We start from the raw sequence: 22,398 nt of genomic DNA, 5'->3' as shown, positions 1-22,398 counted from the left end.
GGGAGGGGAGGTGGCCCCAGCACGTGGTGGATCACAGTCACTAAGTCTACTTATTTATTATTTATTTTTAAAATATATTTAAACAGCAGCAATCACTTCCAAAATGCAAAAAAAATTACAATTTTAGAATAAAATTATAATGTTTATAATGTGGGTCAGAAAGAATTGAAGGTACAACAGAATCAAATCACACAGCACTGGAGGTGGCTAGAGAAGCCAAAGCCCACTGGTCAGGGGTCCAAGCTGACAAGAAGTCCCAACCTGAGAGGTCTCCACACCCAAATCATACCCCACAGCTTCTCATTGACAGAGCCAGTGTCCTCTGGGTTAGAGAAGGAGAAGCGGCAAGGAGCTGGCCCTCTGTGGTGGGTGTCCCAAACCCAGTCCCCCCCATCAGCCAGGGACCTGCTAATCCACCTCCTCCATGTTGCTGTAGGTGGGGGCTGGCCGATCCACAGGGGGGGCGAAGCGTTCAGGGGCTGTCCGCGTGGGGGCCACCTCGGGGGCCTGGCCAGGGCCTAGTCCCTGCAACAGAATACGAGGACAGGGGTTGGGGGCTGCCCAGTATGCCGCCTGGCATCCCGGGGGTGCTGGCTTGGAGCCCTGGCACCCAAGGGAGGGTCCCAAGGCAGGCGCAGACAGCAGCGGCGTTCAGACAGAGAGACAAGATTGGGCCTGAATAGTCTGGCTTTATTAACACTTTAAGTACAGGAAATAGCTTGGGCAAGGCCAAGCCCGAGGCCAAGGGTCAGAGCAGCAGGATGAACGGACAGACAGCTGGATGGATACACACCCTACGATGCTCTGCCCGTGCAGGGGCCACAGCCTCCCCACCCTCTCCCACCAGATGCACAAGCTGAGGCCCAAAGCCCAGAGGTGTTCCCAACAAAGGCAGGCATGGCCTGGGGCAGGCAGGTAGGCCAGCTCACAGCAGCTGCCTGCAGGCGAGCTCATCTCCAGCGACTCTGGGATACCAGAGGATAGAACACGTTGAGCACGAGGGCCACCAAAGCCGCCACGGTGCCCAGGACAAAGTACCGGAGGCAGCCCTCATCTGGTGTGGTAGGGCCACGTGGCGGTGGGCCCACCCAGTCTTGGGGCCCCCAGGGACCCAGGGGCCCAGGCCCCTCAGGTACCGGCTCCTCCTCAGCCTCCAGCTCCTGCCAAATCCGGGAAGCCTAGGGTATGTGGAAACGGCCATCAGCACCCCAGGGGTGGGGAGGACCCAGTGTCCCTGAGACCTTTAGCCATGATAGTCCCACCTGGGGTGACTGGGGCTAACACTCTGCATTCTAGATCAAGCAGCAAGGAGGAAGGTAGGCAGCCAACCTCAGGGTTGTCCAGACTAAGAGCACAAGTGTAAGTGAATCTTGACAGCATTTTGGCCTACCCTAAACAGCTTTCAATCCACGTGCAGCTCCACATGGAGGTGGGAGGGGAGTTATCTGGTTAGTATTTCAGTCCAGGCCTCTCCAGAGGACACTGATTTATAGGGAACAGGGCGCCAATCCCAGAGCAATCTCCTTGCTCCTTCCCACAGAATACCCCAGATTCTGACCAGTCTTCTGCAGGGATTTCTCTAATCCTTGACAGAGAAGGCTCAAGAGAGGATGGAGCCAGAAAGGAGGTGGCCAGTCCAGAAAAGAGATGTGCTTACACCCACCAACTGGGCCTATGGCACATAATGTCACTAAAAGAGACAGAAGATCCTGAAGGCTCAGCAAAGACAGATGCTTACCTCAGAGAGTATAACAGCCATCAGAGGCCATGGCCAGCCCAAATAGGCCTTGTCTTGAGTGCACACTAGAACTCAGGGACGTCACAAGTGAGGGTGTGTGGGCTAGCATGTGGGGAATGTGCAGAGGAAATCTAGAGAGTATCAGGTATAGTCCATTCACATCACAGTGCCCAGTGAGGTTCACAGCAGTTGCCTGACCTGTGCCAACTGGGTGCCAATGTGCTTGCCAGTGGCATCATGTTAGTGTACCTGTATGTTAGTGTCCCCAGGGCATGGGGATGCCTCTGGATAAAGCTTTGATGTTAAGGGAACTCTGCAATTTTCATGAATCCCAAGGCTCAGGGGGCCTGTGGCTGGAGGAGAGGAAGCTATATCCCCAACCCTGCCCCGCAGTCTGTGAGCTGTCCCCCACTATTCTGTAAAGCCGCCCACATGCCTCACCTGGCTGGCAGCAGCCTCAGCTGCAGGGCCTAGGTCTGGGTGGTGCTCAGAGTGACCTGCCCTGGGGGGCCTCTCCACAGGAGAGTTCCGCCGGCGGTAGAAGAGTACATAGGCATAACGCGTCACAACCTGGCTCTCGTCTACCGTTGTCACCGTGCTGTCATCAAACAAGCGCCAGCCTACAGCAGGGTGGGAAGAGTGTGAACAAAGTCTGCACCACCACCCCTACCATCTATCCTGCTGGCTGTGTGTGCCCTCACCCACGTCACTGCGCTGACTGCTACGATCATTGGGCAGGCGTGCACAGGCAGTGTAGTGGCCACCAATCATGCCTCCATAGTGGTTGATAACAGCATACAGATCATAGCTGGGCAGCTGCTCCTCTTTCTGACCAATGCAGAACTTGCTCAGGTCCAGGTTCCTGCAGGTCAGGTCCAGTCAGGGAGGGGTGAGACAGGCAGCAGGTGCTCAGGATGCTCACCCTGGTCCTCACACCCCACCCACAGTTACCAAGGTCCATTGCTTACCGAACAGGGAACTCCACCAAGTCATTGATCTTGTCACGCCAGATAAAACTACGAAAGGAGAAGCGCTTGAGCTGCACAATGAGAACATTTGGCAGGCGCCATAGCAACAGCTGCTTGGAGGCCTCACGGTGCTGTTTGCACTGTGGGCAGTACCTGGTGGGGACAGAGGTTAGGTCAGGACCAGCAAGTCTCTCTCTTCTCCATCCTGCCCCCTTATCTGCTTACTGCTCTGTTCTCACCAGGCCTCCTCGGGTGCCAGCACCTCAGGCCGTGTGAAGAGGTTGAGGCACTGGTCCAGGGTGAAGTGGCCGGCCCGGGCAGCCTCACCGGCAGAGCCTGGATCCTCAGCACATTCCAGCTCCTTGGAGGCTACCAACACAAACTCCTGCAAGCGCTCATTGTTCCGCCAGACGAGAGCCAGGCTACAATCGTCACCCAGCTCCAGTGGGGTATCTCCTGGAGATTGGCAGGGAGAGAGGTCATGCAGCTGTGAAGAACAGCCAGCTCAACCCACCCCATGGCTCCCACCCACAGCCTCAGACACCTTTGTCCTCTAGCCGCTGCTCTCGGTTGGATGAGTCAATTTTATAGATGAAGAACTGTGGTGTGTGGGCATTCATAGCTTCACTTGGGTGCTGGTACCCAGGCACAGCGGCTGTGTGAGAACATGATAATCAAAGCTTCCCTGCCCATCAGGGCCTCACCAGGCCCACCAGGTCCTAAACAACAGCCCCCACATCCTCCCCTATCTTCCTCCCCAGCTCCCAGAGCTTTTCACTGGATCTTACCTTCGGGTCGGGACACCCTCTCGCCAGCAGGCAAGGAGCCAACCTCAGTGGGCCCACTGGCCAGTATCTCAGAAGAAATTCCACTGGTGCTGGGCACAGGACCCCGGTCAGGGGCTGCCCACACCCGGGGAAGCCCTGTGTCCCCCTCAGCCATAGGGGTCACCAGCTGGAGCTCAGGTGGCTGAATGGGGTCCCTCTCACTGTCCCCAGCCTCCAAGGAGCCAGTGGAGAGCAGTGTGGTGCAGCCAGGGCTCTGAGACTCCAAGGCCATGCGGCCAGGCTGAAAGGGTGGCTGGAATACACTCACAGAGTACCTGGCAACAGAGAGCAAGGCAAGTAGGACTCCTGACCAGCCCATCTAGCACCTCTGCTCCCACCTACACCACTCTAGTCCAACCACTGGGCACTTACCGGGCATAGCCCTCTAGCAGCTGAGCGAGGCGGGCGTAAGTGAGGCGTGAGGCAGGTACACTGACCAGGAAGGGGTAGCCAATGTTCTCGGGTCGGCAGAGGCCCTTGTGGTCAGGCCAGTGGGTTTTCTGGCAGAGCCTGAGGGGAAGAGGAAGACAAGGATAAGGCCCTTAGCCCCATCTCCTATAATTCCATAATGGGGGCTAGTCATAGTCCCTGGGAACTGGGTATGCCAGCCCTGCCTCCCCCAGAGCCTGGTAAAGTAGGCAAGTAGAAAGCTTAAGCATATGTGCCTTGGTGTGAAGGGAAGGGGCAGGGTGGCACATGGAAGGTGGAAATAAAGGGTCAGGAAGACGATGGGGGTCCTCACTGGTTGCAGTAGCCCACACGGTAGCACCGGGTACAGCGCTTCAGTTTTTCATCCTCCGACTGTTGCTTCCGCTGGCAGGCTGCACACTTGGAGATGGGGACGCTGGGCACCTGGGGGCGCTAGGGTGGGTCGTCTGGCTCAGCAAGACCAGGCAGGAGTGCTCCACCCACCAGGGCCCTATGCCGTCAGGTTGGCCCCCACTCACCTGTTGCACCTCTAGCACCACTATCCGCTCCTTAGCCAACTCTGGGGATAGCAGCTCAAAGCAGAGGAGCATATCAGATGGGGACACAGTGTCCAGTGAGTGGGAGGGCAGGAACACACGATGGAAACGATTCTTAATTACCTGGGGACACAGAACACACAGATCCCACATGAGGATAAGCCCTTCCCTAGCCCTGCCCCAGAGTTTAAGAAGGCTTGGCCCGGCCGTAGGTCTATGTGGGCAGTGGTGAGGTCTGTAGGCCCAAACAGGCTTAGCCTCTACTGGCACCCGTCTCAGTGTCCAATGCCATAAGGAGCCTGATGCATCAGAGGGCCTGAAAGACCGGGTGTCAGGCAGATATCAACCACACCAGCTCTCCACACTGAGGGACTCTGCCCTGCTATACCTTAGAATAGCCTTATAAGACTGTAACATACTATCACGGAGGGTCCATATTCAAAGAGCCTCCTCCCAACTCTTACCCCTGAGAAAACCGACACTGTCAGGCTAAAGGCTAGGAACCCCTGGGGAGAGCTAGCACACACAACTGGGATAAAAGGAGAGAGCAGCAGGATAGAGGGAGAAGCAGAGCGAACATTGGGATAGTCCTGCAGTTCAAGCTCCTTGTCTAAAAAGGGAAATGCAGTTGGGATCCACCACGACAAAGGGGAATAAACCCAGATAATGGCTAGGAACTGAGGGCACTTCTGTTGTACAGACAAAATAACAGTACATCACCTGTTTTTGTACAGTCACAGGCATACTCATGTGTATGTCTATTTTATTTTATTTTGAGTCTTGCTCTGTCGCCCAGGCTGGAGTGCAGTGGCGCGATCTCGGCTCACTACAACCTCCGCCTCCCAGGTTCAAGCGACTCTCCTGCCTCAGCCTCCTGAGTAGCTGGGACTACAGACATGTGCCAACATGCCCGGCTAATTTTTTTTTTTATTTTTTATTTTTAGTAGAGGTGGGGTTTCACCATGTTAGCTAGGATGGTCTGGATCTCCTGACCTCGTGATCCACCCGCCTTGTCCTCCCAAAGTGCTGGCATGAGCCACCATGCCCAGCCCTATTTTTATTTTTTATCTATTTATTTATTTTTGAGACAGAGTCTCACTCTGTCACCCAGGCTGGAGTGCTGTGGTGCAATTTCTGCTCACTGCAACCTCCACCTCCTGGACTCAAGTGAGCCTCTTGCCTCAGCCTCCCAAGTAGCTGGCACTATAAGCATGTACCACCACACCCAGCTGCTTTTTTAATTTCTTGTAGAGACGGTGTTTCACCAAGTTGCCCAGGCTGGTCCCAAACTCCTGGGCTCAAGTGATCTGCCCACCTAAGCCTCACAAACTGCTGGGACTACAGGCGTGCCCAGCCCATGCGTATGTCTGTAGATGCCAATGACTATACACACGTGTCTATGGTGAGTGTACACACACATCCATATATATAATAGCCCAAGGAAGGACAAAGATACCTCCGCCAAACGCAGATTCTCAGGCTTCACACGAACGCTTTGAGAGAGGGAGTCCAATACTTCACTGGCAGTGGAGTTCTCCTTGCTGACGCTCACCAGGAACTGTGGCAAAAAGGGCAGTCAGTGAGGGAGGTGGGCCACGTTCTCTAGAACAGTCCAGAGGGTAGGGGCTTACTCCTCACCTTAATGGGCTTGCTGTGGGGCTCTCGGGCAAAATAAAAGACAGGGAGAACCTTTTGCTTTTGTGGCAAGGGCACCGGCAGATAAAGAAACGGGTCAAAAGTGATGGAGACCTGTGGATATAGAGGTGGCACTGGGTAGCTGCACACAGAGTGGGAGACAAAATGTTCATGCCCAAAGAGCCCATTCCAGGGCTTCTGATGGCTCTCAGGGCCTCCACAGCCAACCAGCAAACTCTCAGGCTTCAGGACACTAGATGGGGCAGGAGGACCACCAGGAGATAACAACCCTTCCTTCTGGCACTGAAAGCCCTACTCAGCTTAGCCACTTTACGAATTTGCCTCACACTTGCACCCCATGTGCCCACAACCCTGCCACAACACCTCTGAGCTCTAACATCACTTTTCCCTCAGTCAGGAAACCTACCTAAGTGGGCTCTTCAGCCCATATAGGATCCTAAGGCCTCCCTGCCAGCTTCTTTGCCCAAACCTTAAGATGCATATGCCTCTGAACCTAATGTGACCAGAATAGAGGGCCTCTTTCCAGGGGAGCCCATCACACCTTAGCACACACAGGGCACACCAGCTTCGACTTGTACTGCCCCTGAAATAGGTCCACGATGAAAGAGTCATTCCTCATCTTGTGCCGCTGCCATGCTTCCTCAGCTACCACCTGAGAGGCAGAGTGGTGAGAACCAAAGAGGCCTGGGGGCTGGGATGCTCATGAGACATGCCCACCCTCTGTCCCTAACCCTGACCTCATCAGGCCGACCATCTGAGTCCACGGTCTCTGTGTAGGGCTTGTTCTGAATGCGATTCAGGTCCTCGTGCAGCCCATCCAGCAGGAAAGCCATGAACTCCTGGGCATCATGCTGCGCATAGCCTGTGAACTGGCTGGCCTTACTCGCCACAATGGCCTGGATACAAGAGCCAAGGTGTGAACACAAAGCCCTAGCACCCACTGCACACCCAGTTGGCTGGCCCTCCCCGCCCCCTGCGGCCAAGGGTGACAGTGGTCACAGATCACCTTCAACTTGGAAGGCTGGAAGGCATGGTGGGTGCCCTTCCACAGAGCCCGAAGCAGCACAGCAAAGCCAATGGCCAGACGCCCACCAGTCCCCAGTGGGTTGTTGTAGTTGATCTCAGCCTCAAAGGAGCGGTCTAGGAATAGTAGCGGAGCAAAGGTGTGAGGGACAAAGGCACCCTCTCTGCCCATACCCCAGGCTCCAGGCCCTGCCCTCACCATGGAAGAAGTCCCGGAGTTCCCGAGTGTTGGACAGAGACTGAATGACGCTGTTCATGAAGCAGGTGTTGCCTAAATTGACAAGGCCAGTGAAGCCTGGCAGACACACTTTCTTCTCTTCCTCTTCCTCCTCCTCCACGCTATCTCCACTAACTGGGCTGTGGGGCATGGGAGGCACCATACATGTAGGCTTGGGCTGGGGGAGCAAAGAGGACATAAGAGAACAGATCTAAGACTCTCCAACCTCCATTCTTCGTCCTTCCCACCCCAGAATTCTCACCGAGGCCAGGTGTGTCTCTGGCTTTGGGGTTACATGCTCCATAGGTGTGCGGGTTGCCACACTCTCTAGCCCTGTGTCCTCAGATCGTGCCTTGGATTTATCCTTCTCCATAGCCCGGGCCTCCTCCTGGCCTGTCAGGGGGTGGGGAGCACCTCCTGGTGGGGTTGAATCCAGAGGGGTTGGACCTGTCGGCACGGCAACCTTTGCACCACCCACTGCACCTTAAAAAGGGGGAATGAGAGGGCTGGTGGTTAGCAGCATGTGACAGGGGTTTGGGTCCTGGTCATGTGGAACTGGGCAATGAAGGGAGCTCGTGTGCAGACCTCGTGTAGCTGGGGCCTCCAGGCCCCCCCAGCGCTGACTCTGCCTCTTACGAAGGCAGATGTCGATGCGAGAAGCCGTGAAACAGAAGGTGCACTGCTCTGGCTCAATCAGATTCCTGTGGGAAAAGGCTGAACTCAGGGACTTAGGAGGAATGGGCATCAGGATAGATAAGCCAGGGAGATGGAGCCTGGGGGAGTAGGACAGGCACCGTGGTGGGGCTGGGCACCACCCACCTGAGCTTCACCTGCCAACGGAAGATGGTGTGGGGCCCACAGCCTGGGTGCAGCCTCAGGAAGTTTCCATCCCTGCAGAGGCACAGCAGGATAGGAGGAAGGACAAGAGGAGGAGCATGAGACATACTGTCCCACCTGAGGCATTGTTTGCCCCATCATCTGCCCACCCACCTGGTCTGGAAGATGAGTGTGAAGTCCTGCTCACGAAAAAGTACTCTCGAGGTGTCCCTGCAGATCTCCTTCACGTACACGTGCACCACCACTGAATCCGGGCCCTTCTCATACGAGTCATTCTTGACAAATGCCAGGTTCACCATCGACTCGGGCTCTATATTGAGACCATGGCTCAGCTCCAACCAGGACAGGTTCCAGCCTATTGCTACTCTACTCCCTAACCACCTACAAGCTTTGCAACCCAACCTAGGGCTCTGCCTGCCCACCCCCACCTTTACCATCCACCAAGGTTGCAGCATCTGCTGCCACTGCCATCTCCTCCTTGGCACGGTCATCTTTCCCAGGGTTTCTGCTCCGGACCATGGCTGGAGAGACTGGGTCATTCCCAGGAGACACTGCTTTCTCTCCTGCCAAAAGGGCTAAATTCTCCTCTGAGCCCAGGAGGCAGGTTTGGGGGTTCACCGGTGGTATGCAAAGCTGTTCATCAGCCTCAACCTATTAATGGCAAGATTGTGGGCAGAATCAGCCCGGGCTCTGCCAGGTGGCTCCCACTCCAGTGCACACCCTTTCCCCCCATTTCCTAACACCCATACAGTTGCCCAACTCTCACCTGGGTGGCCGGGTCAGCCACGAAGGGTGGGGCATCACCCCGGGGTCCAGGGTCATCCCTGGACCCCTCCCCCTCTGGCCCTCTGCAGAGATGCACAGCCCTCTTGGCGCTGGGCCCTGCCTGGGCCCCGGGGCCAGCCCCTGAGCCTACCTCACCACGGCCCTGGGCCCGCTTCTGGTTCCGGGCCTCCTGCTTAGCCCGGTGGGGCTCAGGGCCTGGCTCCAGGGCAGTGGGAGACAGTTCCTGCCCATTCTCCTGGCACTGCAGCCCCGGCACCAGCTCCTGGGTCCCTAGAGGTTTCTTCTGCCAAAGATACAGCAGTCAGGCCCTGTGGACTACACTGGCTATCCCTACCCAACCCTGTACTACTAGAACTCACCAGGAGGGAGGGCCATGTGAGCATAGGCACCTTTTTGGGCAGTGTCAGGTGCAGGAGACTGCCCTTGCGGGTTTGCACTTTAGCACAAGAGCTTTTTATCTCAGCATAGAAGACACCACCCCACTGCTGACCACCTGGAGACAGAGCAGGGTCCATGAGGTAGGATAGGAGATATCAGAAGATTCAAACATACTATTGTGCTCAGGGCAGATGGACACACCTGCAAACCGCACCACACAGTCCGTATCTGTGAAAGCAGCATCTACATCCTCCAGCTGCAGGGGACCTACTCCCACATGAAGCTTGACAATCACCTCTTCTGCACTCTGCCTCCAATCGAGCAACAACTCTGGAGGGGGAGTAGCCAAGAGATCATGAGGGTCTTCACAAGCTCCTGATGGTGATAAGCAGGTAACAGAGACCCAGCCCTAATGAAACTGCTTCAGATGGGAGCCAAATTGTAAGGGCTCCCTCCCCTTCCCTAGCACCCAAAAAGCTCATTCATAACTGACCCTCTTTGGTCTGCTCCTCTCGAGGAGTGGATGCTGACCCTGACAACGAAGGAAAGAACAGCCGGGAATGGTGGCGTGAGCCTGTGATCCCAGCTGTGCAGGAGGCTGAGGCAGAAGGATCACCTGAGGCCAGAAGTTCAAGACCAGCCTGGGCAACATATCGAGACCCTGTCTCTAAAAAAAAAATAAGAAAAATTAGCCAAGCATGGTAGGGAGGCTGACATAGGAGGATTACTTGAGTCCAGGACTTTGAGGATGCAGTAAGCTACGATCACACCTGCACTGCACTCCAGTCTGTGCAAGAGTGAGACCCTGCCTCTTTAAAAAAAAAAAAAAAAAAGAGGGGGCCAGGCACAGTTGCTCATGCCTGTAATCCCAGCACTTTGAGAGGCCGAGGCGGGCAAATCACCTGAGGTCAGGAGTTTGTGACCAGTCTGGCAAACATGGTGAAACCCCGTCTCTACTAAAAATACAAAAATTAGCTGGGCGTGGTGGTGCGTGCCTGTAATCCCAGCTACTTGGGAGGCTGAGGCAGGAGAATCGCTCGAACCCAGGAGGTGGAGCCCACAGTGAGCCAAGACCACGCCACTGCACTCTAGCCTGGATGACAGAGTGAGACTCTGTCTCAAAAAAAAAAAAAATTAACCATGCGTGGTGGCATGCACCTGTAATCCCAGCTACTTGGGAGGCTGAGGCAGGAGAATCACTTGAACCAGGAGGTGGAGGTTGCAGTGAGCCGATATTGCACCACTGTACTCCAGCCTGGGCAACAGAATAAGACTCCATCTCAAAAAAAAAACAAGGAAAAAAAGAAAGAACAGGTTAAAAAGAAAGAAAAAAATTTTAAAAAAGAAAGAAGGCAAGCCCCCCAACAGCACCATCTTCTGGATCTTAGCCAAGTACTCAGGCTTCAAAGCTGAGGCTCTACTGAGCCTATCATGGGTCCTTCTTCTCTCATCATCAGACCAGGACAGAGAGAAGAGCAAAAAAGTCATCTCCCAAACCCCAATCTGTATACTCAATAAAATGGGATGGAAAGAAGGCCACAAGCACTCTGGGAATGCCACTCCCACCTTTCCTGGGATCTCCATCCTTGCTCTCCTGGTTTGCTCGATCCTTCTGCTTCTTCTTACTAGTTGCATCCTCCAGTCCTGGGGGCCCTCTCCTTGGGCCTGTGGCACTGGCCCCGCCAGACATCTTGAGCCGCTTGGTCGACAGCCAGAGTGCCCCGGGGCCAGCAACAGCGTCTGGGTCAGGGCTGCGGCGCTTTCTTCCTGGCCCAGCTATCTTGGCAACTCTTTGTGGCCAAATTCTCCAGCAAGGAACCAACAGCCTAATGGAAAAGAGCCAGTGATCACTGCCAAGACCCAACAACTTGCTCTTTATCTACAGCCAGGGCTCAGCAACCCAGGACACTCCTAATGCTACAAAGCTGTATCTTCTCATCTCTGAAGAACCCCTGGACACTCTCAGGCTATTTTGAAGAGGTAGTAAATAATGCAAGTAGCAGAAACCACTTCTGGCCAAGCCTCATAGATACCCACCATAATAGTCCCACACAGCTGGAAGCCTCACTGAGGGGGCACCGGGTCAAGGGAAGTCATGGCCTGGGACCAGGCTACTCCACCAATCTGGAGAGGAGCCCTGGCTCCAGCCCACAAGGCTGGCACTCCGAGCAGGGTGTTCACTTTTCCTTCACTCTCACTGGCTGCTTAGTCACCACTGGAGAAATAGAAGGTGGAGGAGGAAGGCAGGAAAGGAGACAAGCCACAGGAGGACCAGGCTTTGTGGCTGAAAACAGGCTCAACCCAGGTTCTGCCATTGCCCAGAAAAAGTCCTGGGGCTAAGGCACTCCACCTGCCTCCTGCCAGCTCCCACCCTTAGCAAGAACCTGCTCCTATGTACTGCTTAGTTCTTCATTTTAAGAGAAAGTCCTCTCCCCAGCTGCTGTCCCAAGCAGAGAGGGACTGAAAAGTGTATCTAGATGTCACACTACCTCTTCAGCAACAACCCTGCTCCAGTACTAAGGCAGGATGGGAATCCAGTTTGAGACTGGAACAGAAATCATCACCTTCCTTCCCAGATGCCTTCACTCATGAGCTCTGAGACACAGGGACCACTACAATTTCCCACAGACCCACAGGTAGATTCTGGACTGCTTCCCCCTCCGAAATGAAGGTCTTGAAGCTAGATACTGAGATGAGGCTGGGGAGGACCATGGATCCAGGACCCCTGGCAGCCTCAAGCCTGGCCTGAACCAGTAGCAGGACAGATAATGACTAGTCTGTGTTCCCCTAAGTGTGTAAAGGAGGAAGGAGGGATGGTAGGATACCTTTCTACAGGTCAGATGTGGTACTGGTGGACTGGATCTTTAATGACACCTGCCACCGACGCCTCCTTTTCTCACCCAGCCCCAGTCGAAGGTCGTGTCCCTCCCCCATGCCCCGGAGACGTCGAGGCGGGAAAGTGGCTGTCTAGAGACCCGAGCCGGCCTGAAATGGCAGCGCGGGGTTACTGACCACAGACCAGCTCCCCGGTCGAGTTGCAACCCAGCTTCAGCCTCTGAACCCCGAGCCCGCCACCACCTCTTCCAGGAAGCTGCCCTCGCTGGCCGCCAGTCGTCTCCCAGGTGGGAGGCTGGCCACAGGCATAGCGTAACGGCCCCGCCGGCATCAGTGGGCTGGCACGCTGCGGGACACTAGGGGTAGGGACTGGCACGGCCCGTGACCTTGAACAGGCCGCCGCGGCAGCGCGTTGCGGCCTCCCCGCTGCGGCCAAGCAGGCGAGTTGCAGCCCGCTCCACTCACCGAGCGAGACCGCCGCAGCCAGCCCTCTTCGGGCCCTGGCAACCCGCTCTCCGTTCCGGTTCCGGCGTCAGGTCGGTTCCGGTTCCGGCGCGCCCCTCCCCCGTCCCGGCGCCGCCGCCACCGCCTTAGCGGCTTGTTTTGTTTCGACTTCTAGTTAAGGCCGCGGGAGGCGGAGCACCAAGCTGCTGACGCACTTCCGGCGGGAATGGGCTCGGGGAGATTGGCAGGCAGCTCCGGGGCGGGCCCGAGCGGAAGGGGGCGGTGCTCGGGTGGGTTAGCCTTGCATGGGCCCTGCTAGGGGCAACCTCGAGGTTCCCCTGGAGACTCCCCCACCCGCCCCAAATCAGAGTCCAAGACAACACAGTGGGGGTTCACACTGGTTTATTGGGGGCCCTGCCGGGCCAAGAGCTGTTCAGTGCATAGGCAGATATGCATGTGGGGCGGTGCTAGGAATTGGGGTAGGCCTTAGGCAGGGGTCACTGGCAGGTGTTGTAGATCTGCACCTGCAAGTTGATGGCTTGAAGCACACTGCGCATCCTGGCCTCCAGCCCGTCCAGCTGGGCTGCCTTACCCTCCAGTGCCCGCTCATTCTCCTCATAGGTGCCTTCCAGTTCTAGGAAGGGCAGGTGTCAGTTTAGAGGGGTCTCCTGCAGTCCTGTGTCTCTGGTGCCCACCTGCCCCATTTCTCACCCTGTAGCCGCTGCAGCTTGTCCTGAGCGGCCTGCAACAGGTCCCGAGCCTCATCCCGCAGTTGCTCTGCCCTTGCCTGTGCAGCTAGCACACCCTGGGCCTTGCGCTCAGCCAGGGCCTTCACCGTCTGGTACTGATCACCCAGAGGGCCCCGTAGCAGCTGCAGATGTAGAGGGTTAGGTTAGAGTGGTAGCTCCGTGGAGGCCCATCTTCCACCCCTACCTTCTCTAGCTGGCTCTGCCTCAACCCACCTGCTCAGCCTCCTGGGCACGACCCTGGGCACTGCCTGCCGTTTCTTCTGCTGTAGAGGCTGCCAGACTATTTCCCGCCCGTTTCAACTTCAGAGCCTCCAGGAGAGCATCCAACTGCCGAGCCCTTTCACCTGCAGAGCTCAGTGCCTGCTCTGCACCTGCCATCCTCTCCTGTACCTGCCATGGGTGAGCCAAAGGTTACACAGATCTACGGTGCATGCCCATAACCTTATCCCACTGATGTCCTAGGAAGACCTCACCTGGTATAGGGTCTGCTCTGTGTCCCGTGTGTCAGCCACTGCCCCCTGGATGGCACCCTGGGCAACACCCTGTGCCCGCTGGGCCTCCTCCAGTGCTGCCTGTACTGTCTCTGCCTTCTGTTTCTCACCCTCAGCCCGGCTCCTGGGGAAAAGGGGGAATCAGAACCTGGAGGTATCAAAACCAGGTGTCAGGGGCCAGGGATGGGGTCAGACCTTGCCCGCCGTGCATCCTGCAGTAACTGCTCGGCACGACGCACATCTCCTACAGTACGTGCCAGGATCGCGTCCACATCCGCCAGGCTCCGGACTCGCTCTGCAATCGCACCCGCCAGGTGCTGGATCTGCTCAGCTGAAGCTGGGATGGAGAGCTCTAGCACCCGTGTGGCCACCATCTCAATGCTATCAGGATCAGCCCCCTCCTCTATAGGGACACAGCAAGAGCTTAAGAACATAGATTCTCCAGCATGGGCATGAGGATATAGTTTTGGGATGTGGACTCAGGACATGTACATGGGATAGGAGTTTGTTACCAGCCATAAGGATGTAATCACAAGGACAGGGACTATACAAGGGGCTCAGACTCAAGAACATGGACCTGGGACCACATATGGGCAAGGACTCAGGAGCCAGTCAAGGGATCATAAACACTAATCCAGTGTAGGCCCTGAGGCTCAAGTATGAACCAAGGGAGATACAGACACAGGGAGTTGCCAAGGGAACAACCACATGGCCTGGGACACATGGGAGGCTCACGGTTGAGGAAGTCCTTCACACTCTGGACAAGTTCTCGAAGTTCCTGGTTGGCCTGTTCCACCTGTCCCCTGGAAGCATTAGCCTTGTCCAGAGCTGCCTGGGCCCGCTGCTGTGCCTCACTTGCCTGCCGACGAGTCTCAGCCACTCTGCTGAGGATGCTACCACCTTCTGCCAGTGCCCGCTGCAGCTCTGCCTGTGTGTGCCGGGCCCGGCCCAGTGCTAGGTCTGCTGTAGCCGCTGCCCCATTGCAGCTGAGGCCCCCACAGCGGGGCTGCCCATCCTCATCTCGACAGCCGGCACCCCCACAAGGGCTTGTAGCACAGGGTGCATCCCCTGGTGCCCCACACACCTGCCAGGCACAGAACAAGTCAGGGCCCTGTGGGAGGAACATCTACACCCACCTGTCCCACCCAACACTTGCACCTCACCAGCTCATTTATGCCTGTCAGGCTCAGGGTGTGGGTACGGGCAGAGAGCTTGCCCAGGGCTCGCTGGTTGGCCATGTGTTTGCTGTTGAAGTCCTCATTCTGGGCATCCATCAGTGCCTCTGTCCGATGCCGAGCACTTGCCGAGTTGCTCACAGGGCTAGGTACTGCCAGGGCCGAGGTGTTGGCACAACGTTCTGCCTCTGCAGACTGGCTATGGGCATGCCGGATGCTGTCATAGGCACCTAAATTGGGCAAAGGCAGACAGTCAGCTGAAGACTGACCCTAGTCCACTTGCCTAGTTGGCTAACAACTCACCTAGGAAGTTTGAATGTTTGAGCAAGTCAAGATGCTGGTCCAGCTGCCGCAGTGTGAGATTAAGTGCAAGCCTGTCTCGCTCCAGACCACTTAGTGCATGGTTGGCATTGAAGTTCTCATCCTGCACATCTGTCAGCTCTGCCTCCAGTTGAGTCAGGTGCTCAGTGGCCTCCCCAATTTCACGCCTGCGATGATGGAGAGGGGGTTGTTTAGACAGGCTTCAGCCCTGGTCCACTGGGCCTCTGCCCCATCCCACCATGTATTCTTAGGTCCTTCCGCACCGCAGCTCCTCTGTGGCCTCCACAAGCTGTGCAGTGGAGGCGGCTGAGGTGTTGCGGGCACCTACGATGCCCTGCACAATGCCCAGCCTCTCCTGTATATGCCAGAAGCTGCTCTCAAAGGCACCCAGCACACCCGTCTGCTGCAACTCCTGTGTCCGCTGCTCTAGGCGCCGTGTACGGGCAGCCAAGTCCTGCACCACTCGGTCCCAATCCCCGAAGCATGCATGGCAGGGATGGCAGGCAGGAAAGAATCCTGAGAAGCCACGGGCACACTGGTCACAGCGCACACCAGACACGCCTGGGCGGCAGCTGCAGTGACCTGTGGAGCGGTGACACTGAGGTTTATCTGTTCCACGAGGGTCACAATCACAGGCTGCAAGAAAGAGCAGAGGACAGAGTTAGGGCCACTGTGGGGCGTTCTGGGAAGTCCTCCATCCACCCTGGCCCCGCTGGCTCCCTCACCACGGCACTGCAACCCAGGGTCTCCCCAGTGGAGCTCTTCGCACTCAGAACAAGTCCGCCCTCCAAAGCCGGCATGGCAGTAGCACTGCCCTGTGAACTGGGGTGGGAACAAGGCAGGGTCAGAGCCTCTATCGGAAGCTGAGCCCTCGAGACAAGAAAGACACCTGACCCCATCTAACCAGGGATCTGCAGGAGGGTCCCATACCTCATTGCAGGTGGGGCCTCTGGCCTGTCTTGGGTGGCAGGCACAAGGATGGCAACCATGGCCGCTGGTGAAGTTCCAGAAGTTGGGGGCACAGTGGTCACAACTAGGGCCCTGGACATTGGGGAGGCATGGGCACTGCCCACTGCTTGGATCACAGTGGCACTGGTCAGGAGACGGGCACTGCTGGGGATTTGTGCCCAGCAGGTTGCAGGTGCAGCCTGTGCCAACCAAGATGAGCACAGTAGTCAAGAGGAGGCCAAGAAGCAGAACCCTAACTCAGCCATGCCCTCCCACACTCATACTCACGGTGACAGCTCTGTCGGGCAGCCTGCCCATGGAAGCCAGGCTTGCAGTGGGCACAGTGTGGACCCTCTGTGTGGTGTAAACAGCGCAGGCATTGCCCCGTGTGGGGGTCACAGGCATCAGGATCCATTGGGTCAATGTTCCCACTGCACTCACACAGTTGGCACCGGCCACCTGGCCTTGATGGGTCCCCAAAGTGCCCAGGGGCACAAGCTTCACATCGCAGCCCTGCCCACAGTCAAGAGGAAGCTGTGAGTGCTCAGTCCAGCCAACTCACCCTGATCCCACGCCTGCCCCCTATCCACTCACCCGTGTAGCCTGCCCGGCAGTGGCACACAATCTTCTGGGAATATTCATCCCGGTGGCAAGAAGTAGCAAAGTGCCGCTGGCTCCCAGGACCTTCAGGACATGGACAGGGCCGGCACTGGCCCCCATATGGCAGTCGTGGGTCCCCATGGAAACCAGCAATGCACCTGCAGGGAGGAGGAAGAAGAAATGTGTCATCCGTGGGAAGCCTGTCCACCAACCAACCCACTCATAGCTACTCCAGGCTCACCTTTCACAGTGCTCACCCCCTGTGTGATCACGGCAGCCCAGGCAAGCGCCTGTGTGGGTGTCGCACTCATCTGCATGCCCATTGCAGACACATGGCCGGCAGTTAGGGAATCCCCACTGGCCACGCTGGCAGCGGTCACAGTGAAGCCCAAAGGCACCAGTTCGACAGGGACATTGCCCACTGGTCTTTTCACAGAGACTGCTGAGCGCCCCCTCGTGGCTGCACTGGCAGGCTAGGAGCAAGGCAGAGACTGAGCCAGGGAATGGGGTTGGAGGGGAGTGTGGGTTGGGGAGGGTCTCAGGGGAGTGTGGGTAGTGGGAGTCTAGGTGGGAAGGTCAGAAAATGGAAGAGAACTGCAACTGACCCAGGTTGAGAGTAGAGGGTCCAAGACTTAGTTTGAGGAAAGAAGCAGAATGTCCAGAAGGAGGAAAGAGAACAGTAATGGGAAGGAGAGAGAAGCATAGCAGGGAACAAGAGGCAGGAGAGTACCTTGACAGCCTGTGGGGCCAAAGCCATAGTAGCCAGGGGCACAGAGGTCACAGCGGCGCCCAACCACTCCAGGCTTGCACAGGCACTGACCGCCATGAGGGTTGCACTCAGAACTCAGTGAACCTTGAGGGTTGCACTGACATGCTGTGGGGAGGAGGGTTGGGCCAAGTCAGGCTGGGTCCCCACCTCTGCCCCATCAACCCACATCACAGACACTCACACAGGGCACCATTGTAGATGAGGGTGGAGAGGCTGAGGAGGAGGGGCGCGCAGGCCTCAGAGGGAGAAGTCTTGCTGGGCACCAGACCCTCCTCCTGGCATTGGTAGCGTTCAAAGGTGGCCCGGCGCTCCAGGGCAGCAGCATCACCCCCACTAAACATCTCTAGCACCAGGGCACGGGGCAGCAGCACCAGCTGAAGGAGTGAGCAAGGAAGATCGCAGTTCAGACCTGGGACCACATAGGCATTGCCTTAGCACTGCCACAAGCCTGCCTACCCTGGCACCACCATGGGATTGCCTCTTCTGCCACAGACCCCTGCTATCCCACAAGGCCCACACCACAGGCTCTGCCATCTTGGTTGGTGTGGGCAAGAGGAGATTATTCACCGAGTCAATGAGCAGGCCAGGTCCAGAGTAGGGAGTCTCAGGCTGGGCACTTCCCCCTGTGCGTACCAGCTTCAGATGCAGCTTGTAGGAGATAGCAGGCTCAAGGCAGACAGGATTGGGAAACACTATGTACCTGGGGGCAAGTGGGGACAGGTGCAGTGGGTCATCTAGGGGCCCTGTACAAATCATCTGGGCCTCTCCCATCCTACTCCCAGCAACCAGACCATCAGCCAAAGCAGAGACTATAGGTGGGTTGGGTTGGGCTGCGCTAGGCCAACAAACAGCTGGGCACCCCAAGAAAGAATCTGCACGGAGGCCGGGCGCGGTGGCTCAAGCCTGTAATCCCAGCACTTTGGGAGGCCAAGACGGGCGGATCACGAGGTCAGGAGATCGAGACCATCCTGGCTAACACGGTGAAACCCCGTCTCTATTAAAAAATACAAAAAACTAGCCGGGCGAGGTGGTGGGCGCCGGTAGTCCCAGCTACTCGGGAGGCTGAGGCAGGAGAATGGCGTAAACCCGGGAGGCAGAGCTTGCAGTGAGCTGAGATGCGGCCACTGCACTCCAGCCTAGGTGACAGAGTAGTGACACACCGTCTCAAAAAAAAAAAAAAAAAGAATCTGCACAGAATAGTCCCGTAAAGGTGGCCCTCTAGAATCATACATCCACCTGTGCAGACTCACTGGAAATACTCGTAAAGCCTAGAAACCCCAGGAACTTGCCAATTCTCCTAAATAACCACTTCACACTTCCTCTGACCCCAACCTACAGCCGACAACAGCTGCTCCTCTTCATCAACACTACGTCACCCCCTCTCTCTTTGTCTCCAAGGCTTTCCTTTCCCATTGTGCTGCAAACTCATACTTGGGTTTTTTTATCCCATCCCAAAAATTGTTCTTCAATCCCTCATCTTTTTTCTTTTTCTTTTCTGATTTATTTATTTATTTACTTGAGATGCAGTCTCTGTTGCCCAGGATGGATGGAGTGCAGTGGCGCGACCTCGGCTCACTGCAGCCTTTACCTCCTAGGTTCAAGAGATCCTCCCACCTCAGCCTCCCAAGTAGCTGGAACCACAAGCACACAACACCATGCCTAGCTGATTATTTTATTTTTTGTAGAGACAAGGTCTTGCCATGTTCCCTAGGCTGGTCTTGAATTCCTGGGCTAAAGTGATCCTCCTGCCTCAGTGTCCCAAAGTGCTGGGATTATAGGCATGAGCCACTATGCCTGGTCTAGAGGAATTTTTTTTCTAAACACAAGTCACAGTTGGCAAAATGTCTATAATAGGCACAGCCAGGTTCAACACGTTATTCTTTTTCCTTCTGTTTGAATATTTACATGGTCAAAAACTAAAAGCAATAGGCTGAGTATGGTGGCTCATGCCTGTAATCCCAGCACTTTAGGAGGCCAAGGCAGGTGGATCACAAGGTCAGGAGATCGAGACCATCCTAGCTAACACGGTGAAACTCTGTCTCTACTAAATATACAAAAAATTAGGTGGGCGTGGTGGCGGGCACCTGTGGTCCCAGCTACTTGAGAGGCTGAGGCAGGAGAATGGTGTGAACCCAGGAGGTGGAGCTTGCAATGAGCCGAGATTACGCCACTGCACTCCAGCCTGGGTGACACAGCAAGACTCGGTCTCAAAAACAAACAAACAAATAAACAAAACATGAAACAATGAAACAGGGCTGGGCGCGGTGGCTCACACTTGTAATTCCAACACTTTGGGAGGCCAAGGCGGGCAGATCACGAGGTCAGGAGATTGAGGCCATTCTGACCAACATGGTGAAACCCCATCTCTACTAAAATACAAAAAATTAGCTAGGCGTGGTGGCGGGTGCCTGTAGTCCCAGCTACTCGGGATGCTGACGCATGAGAATTGCTTGAACCCAGAAGGTGGAGATTACAGTGAGCCGAGATTGCACCACTGCACTCCAGCCTGGTGATAGAGCAAGACTCCGTCTCAAAAAAAAAAAAAAAGAAAACATGAAACATGAAACAAATACTACCCAAAGTGTAATAAAACATTAATCAGACCAGGCACATCACTGCTCCGAGTGCTGTGATGCCACAGCCCCACCACTACCACTCTACCACCACCATTGTGAGTTCTCCTGATAGTGACACCAGGTGATTTCCCATTAATTCCTGCCTTGGCCTCTGGACCTTAGACCCCTGAGAGAGCAGGCCTTGATCTGTCTACTTCCGTTCTGTGAACAGAGCCATGCCCAACAGAGCCTGGCAACCAGCATTCTGGAGGTATTTGAAAGGAACAGATGAATGAGCTGTGGGGTCTTCCAGGTGCCCTGCAGGGAGCTTAGGGCTGGCCCCACAACCCCCTGCCATTGTGAGTGCTACCACCAGTGCCCTCACCTGGCGTGTGGTTGCAGAGTCCCTTGGATGTGGTCATCCTTGGGCAGCACATGCCCACACAGGCTGTGAGCAGGCACAGGCCCTGGACGCTGCACAGTCAGTTCCAACTCTGCCCATTGCTCAGGGACCTGGGAAAACGGGATGATGGAGGAGATGCTTCCACATGCAGAGGTTCAGCTCCAGATTAGGTAACAGTGTCTAACCTGGGGTTCTAAGCGCAGCAGCAGGTCATAGTCCATGGCCTTCGGCACAGAGGCCACGAGGAACTCCAGGGCCTGACCCTCCCGTAGCCGCACAAAGCCTGAGCCAGTCCAGGATGGAGTTTCCCCGGGAGTAACCAGGCGCTCCACCACATCGAGCACCTGGGAGATAACGCAGCCAGGGATGGAGGCTCAGGTGAGGCTTTGCCTCTTCTGCCCCATTTCTCCTGCCAAAGCTAGATATCACCCCATCCCCCAACAAGGTACTGCCCATAACCCCACCTCTCCAGTCATAGATGTGTCCACCCACATCCAGCCCTCTGCTTAGTGGGAGGCCCCACACCTGCCCTCGGGTGTCCTCAGCCTCCCAAGTTAGGTGGTCCAGGAAGGGCCGGAAGTAGCCAGGTTGCACCTGCTCACAGCGTCGCCCGACCATGTGCTGGCGGCAGTGGCATTGACCTGTGGCCTCATCACACCTGGAAGGAACTCTGTGGTTACTCAAGAAGGACCTTCTCTCCTGCTCAGGATCTTTCCCCATCCCTTCCCAGGCTCCCTTTACAGCACTTACTGGGGATCCAAGGCACCACCCACGTCGCAGTCACAGAGGCGGCAGCCGAGCAGGTCGTGGCTCAGGCCCCAGTGGCCAGGCTGCGCGAAAGGAGTTGCTGGGGGCCAGAAACAGACCTCCAGACCCCCTCGCCACCCAGCAGGAAATCCCAACCACACATCTTAGCCTCAATCACTCCTCAGTGAAAACATGCCCCCCAGACCACTGGCCCATACCCTTGGCCTCCCAGACCTGAGGCTTCTCAGCCAGGACTGGATCCTAAGCTCTCAGAACCCATCCACTGGCATAGATATCACACCCCAGCCCTGTGCTCTAAGGACAAATCATGCCCCTAGAACTCCAGCCCCCTCCAGTCGCACCAGGCAGCGGTCACATCCACGTCCAGTCGCTAGACGTTTGCAATAACAGGATCCACTGTTGGGGTCACAAGGAGTACTCCCAGGCACCGTGCCCCGTGCATTACACTGACATCCTGCGGGGAAGGAGGACCATCAGCACTTTGGGGAACTGTGACAGTGCTCATGTTCAGATGAGTCAGGAGTAAGAGGATGGGGGTTAAAGGTCAGCATAGAAATTAGGGCAAGAGACACATACGCCGGCAGCCCAGAGGGTCACTGATGCTGAGCCCAAAGAAGCCATCACGGCATTGTTGGCAGCGAGTGCCCACCACATGTTCTTTGCAGCGACACTGGCCCGAGACCAGTCCCAGTGCAGGGTCATCATGGGAATCACAGCGACCGCCGTCTTGAGAACCCATGGGGTCACAATCACAGGCTGATGGCAAAAAGAGATACAGGGTCACTCACCCTATCTCAACTAGCTCATTACCAGTCCTCTCCTAAGCCTAAGGGATCCCACCCTGGATCCCTGGTCTAGCTCTATCCCAAGCCCCTAACCCCAATTCCCTGCAATCTAGACAGCAGTCCAGCTTTCTTTTTTTTTTTTTTTTTTTTTTTTTTTTTT

General features: G+C 56.1%; 2 protein-coding genes across 21 annotated transcripts in view; both read right to left on the bottom strand.

Moving 5' to 3' along the window:
* Positions 1-45: 45 nt before the first annotated feature.
* On the bottom strand, positions 46-12,876 carry USP19 (ubiquitin specific peptidase 19). Of its 20 annotated transcripts, none has more exons than XM_017868113.1 (28): positions 12,696-12,876; positions 10,962-11,221; positions 10,012-10,062; positions 9,889-9,927; positions 9,597-9,770; positions 9,377-9,510; positions 8,998-9,300; positions 8,660-8,882; positions 8,385-8,541; positions 8,214-8,285; positions 7,980-8,095; positions 7,657-7,877; positions 7,377-7,572; positions 7,161-7,294; positions 6,892-7,050; positions 6,696-6,806; positions 6,137-6,247; positions 5,955-6,056; positions 4,481-4,621; positions 4,276-4,394; positions 3,906-4,043; positions 3,495-3,808; positions 3,251-3,361; positions 2,946-3,162; positions 2,707-2,859; positions 2,440-2,600; positions 2,180-2,358; positions 670-1,178 (listed from the first exon to the last, which is right to left on the bottom strand). In XM_017868113.1, the coding sequence occupies exons 2-28, from the start codon at positions 11,083-11,085 to the stop codon at positions 951-953; spliced, it is 4,188 nt and encodes a 1,395-aa protein (XP_017723602.1). In that variant the 5' UTR covers positions 11,086-11,221; positions 12,696-12,876; the 3' UTR covers positions 670-950. The 20 variants fall into 20 exon arrangements, with proteins under 20 accessions (XP_017723603.1, XP_017723605.1, XP_017723606.1 ...); XM_017868118.1 differs by having other exon boundaries at positions 9,597-9,725; XM_017868105.1 differs by lacking the exon at positions 12,696-12,876 and adding exons at positions 11,433-11,610; positions 12,221-12,347 and having other exon boundaries at positions 9,889-10,062.
* Positions 12,877-13,059: 183 nt separating this feature from the next.
* Positions 13,060-22,398, bottom strand: part of LAMB2 (laminin subunit beta 2) — a 12,814-nt gene continuing 3,475 nt past the window's right edge. Inside the window, exons 11-33 of the mRNA XM_017868100.1 lie at positions 22,030-22,209; positions 21,795-21,907; positions 21,436-21,515; positions 21,211-21,343; positions 20,871-21,029; positions 20,668-20,795; positions 18,295-18,427; positions 17,909-18,101; positions 17,689-17,832; positions 17,200-17,431; positions 16,953-17,116; positions 16,647-16,871; positions 16,341-16,558; positions 16,136-16,232; positions 15,674-16,046; positions 15,393-15,577; positions 15,078-15,319; positions 14,650-14,998; positions 14,110-14,317; positions 13,897-14,038; positions 13,637-13,813; positions 13,386-13,545; positions 13,060-13,308 (exon numbers count right to left, since the gene is read on the bottom strand). Coding sequence (XP_017723589.1) covers positions 13,172-13,308; positions 13,386-13,545; positions 13,637-13,813; positions 13,897-14,038; positions 14,110-14,317; positions 14,650-14,998; positions 15,078-15,319; positions 15,393-15,577; positions 15,674-16,046; positions 16,136-16,232; positions 16,341-16,558; positions 16,647-16,871; positions 16,953-17,116; positions 17,200-17,431; positions 17,689-17,832; positions 17,909-18,101; positions 18,295-18,427; positions 20,668-20,795; positions 20,871-21,029; positions 21,211-21,343; positions 21,436-21,515; positions 21,795-21,907; positions 22,030-22,209 — 4,172 coding nt within the window. The 3' untranslated portion in view covers positions 13,060-13,171. The remainder of the gene's footprint in view (positions 13,309-13,385; positions 13,546-13,636; positions 13,814-13,896; positions 14,039-14,109; positions 14,318-14,649; positions 14,999-15,077; positions 15,320-15,392; positions 15,578-15,673; positions 16,047-16,135; positions 16,233-16,340; positions 16,559-16,646; positions 16,872-16,952; positions 17,117-17,199; positions 17,432-17,688; positions 17,833-17,908; positions 18,102-18,294; positions 18,428-20,667; positions 20,796-20,870; positions 21,030-21,210; positions 21,344-21,435; positions 21,516-21,794; positions 21,908-22,029; positions 22,210-22,398) is intronic.

Source organism: Rhinopithecus bieti, unplaced genomic scaffold (assembly GCF_001698545.2).
Source record: "Rhinopithecus bieti isolate Rb0 unplaced genomic scaffold, ASM169854v2 scaffold_3875, whole genome shotgun sequence".
Classification (NCBI taxonomy): Eukaryota; Metazoa; Chordata; class Mammalia; order Primates; family Cercopithecidae; genus Rhinopithecus; species Rhinopithecus bieti.
Note: the sequence above shows the minus strand (reverse complement) of the source record. Positions and strands in the feature narration are given on the sequence as shown.

What these genes read in the sequence shown, in the direction of transcription:
- USP19 (XM_017868101.1), bottom strand. Translation starts at nt 11,085, where the DNA reads ATGTCTGGCGGGGCCAGTGCCACAGGCCCAAGGAGAGGGCCCCCAGGA. An exon ending in CAGAGACACACCTGGCCTCG is followed by an intron (nt 7,573 to 7,656) that starts GTGAGAATTCTG and finishes TTGCTCCCCCAG; the next exon opens with CCCAAGCCTACATGTATGGT. An exon ending in TGTGCCCTGTGTGTGCTAAG is followed by an intron (nt 6,248 to 6,695) that starts GTGTGATGGGCT and finishes CTATATCCACAG; the next exon opens with GTCTCCATCACTTTTGACCC.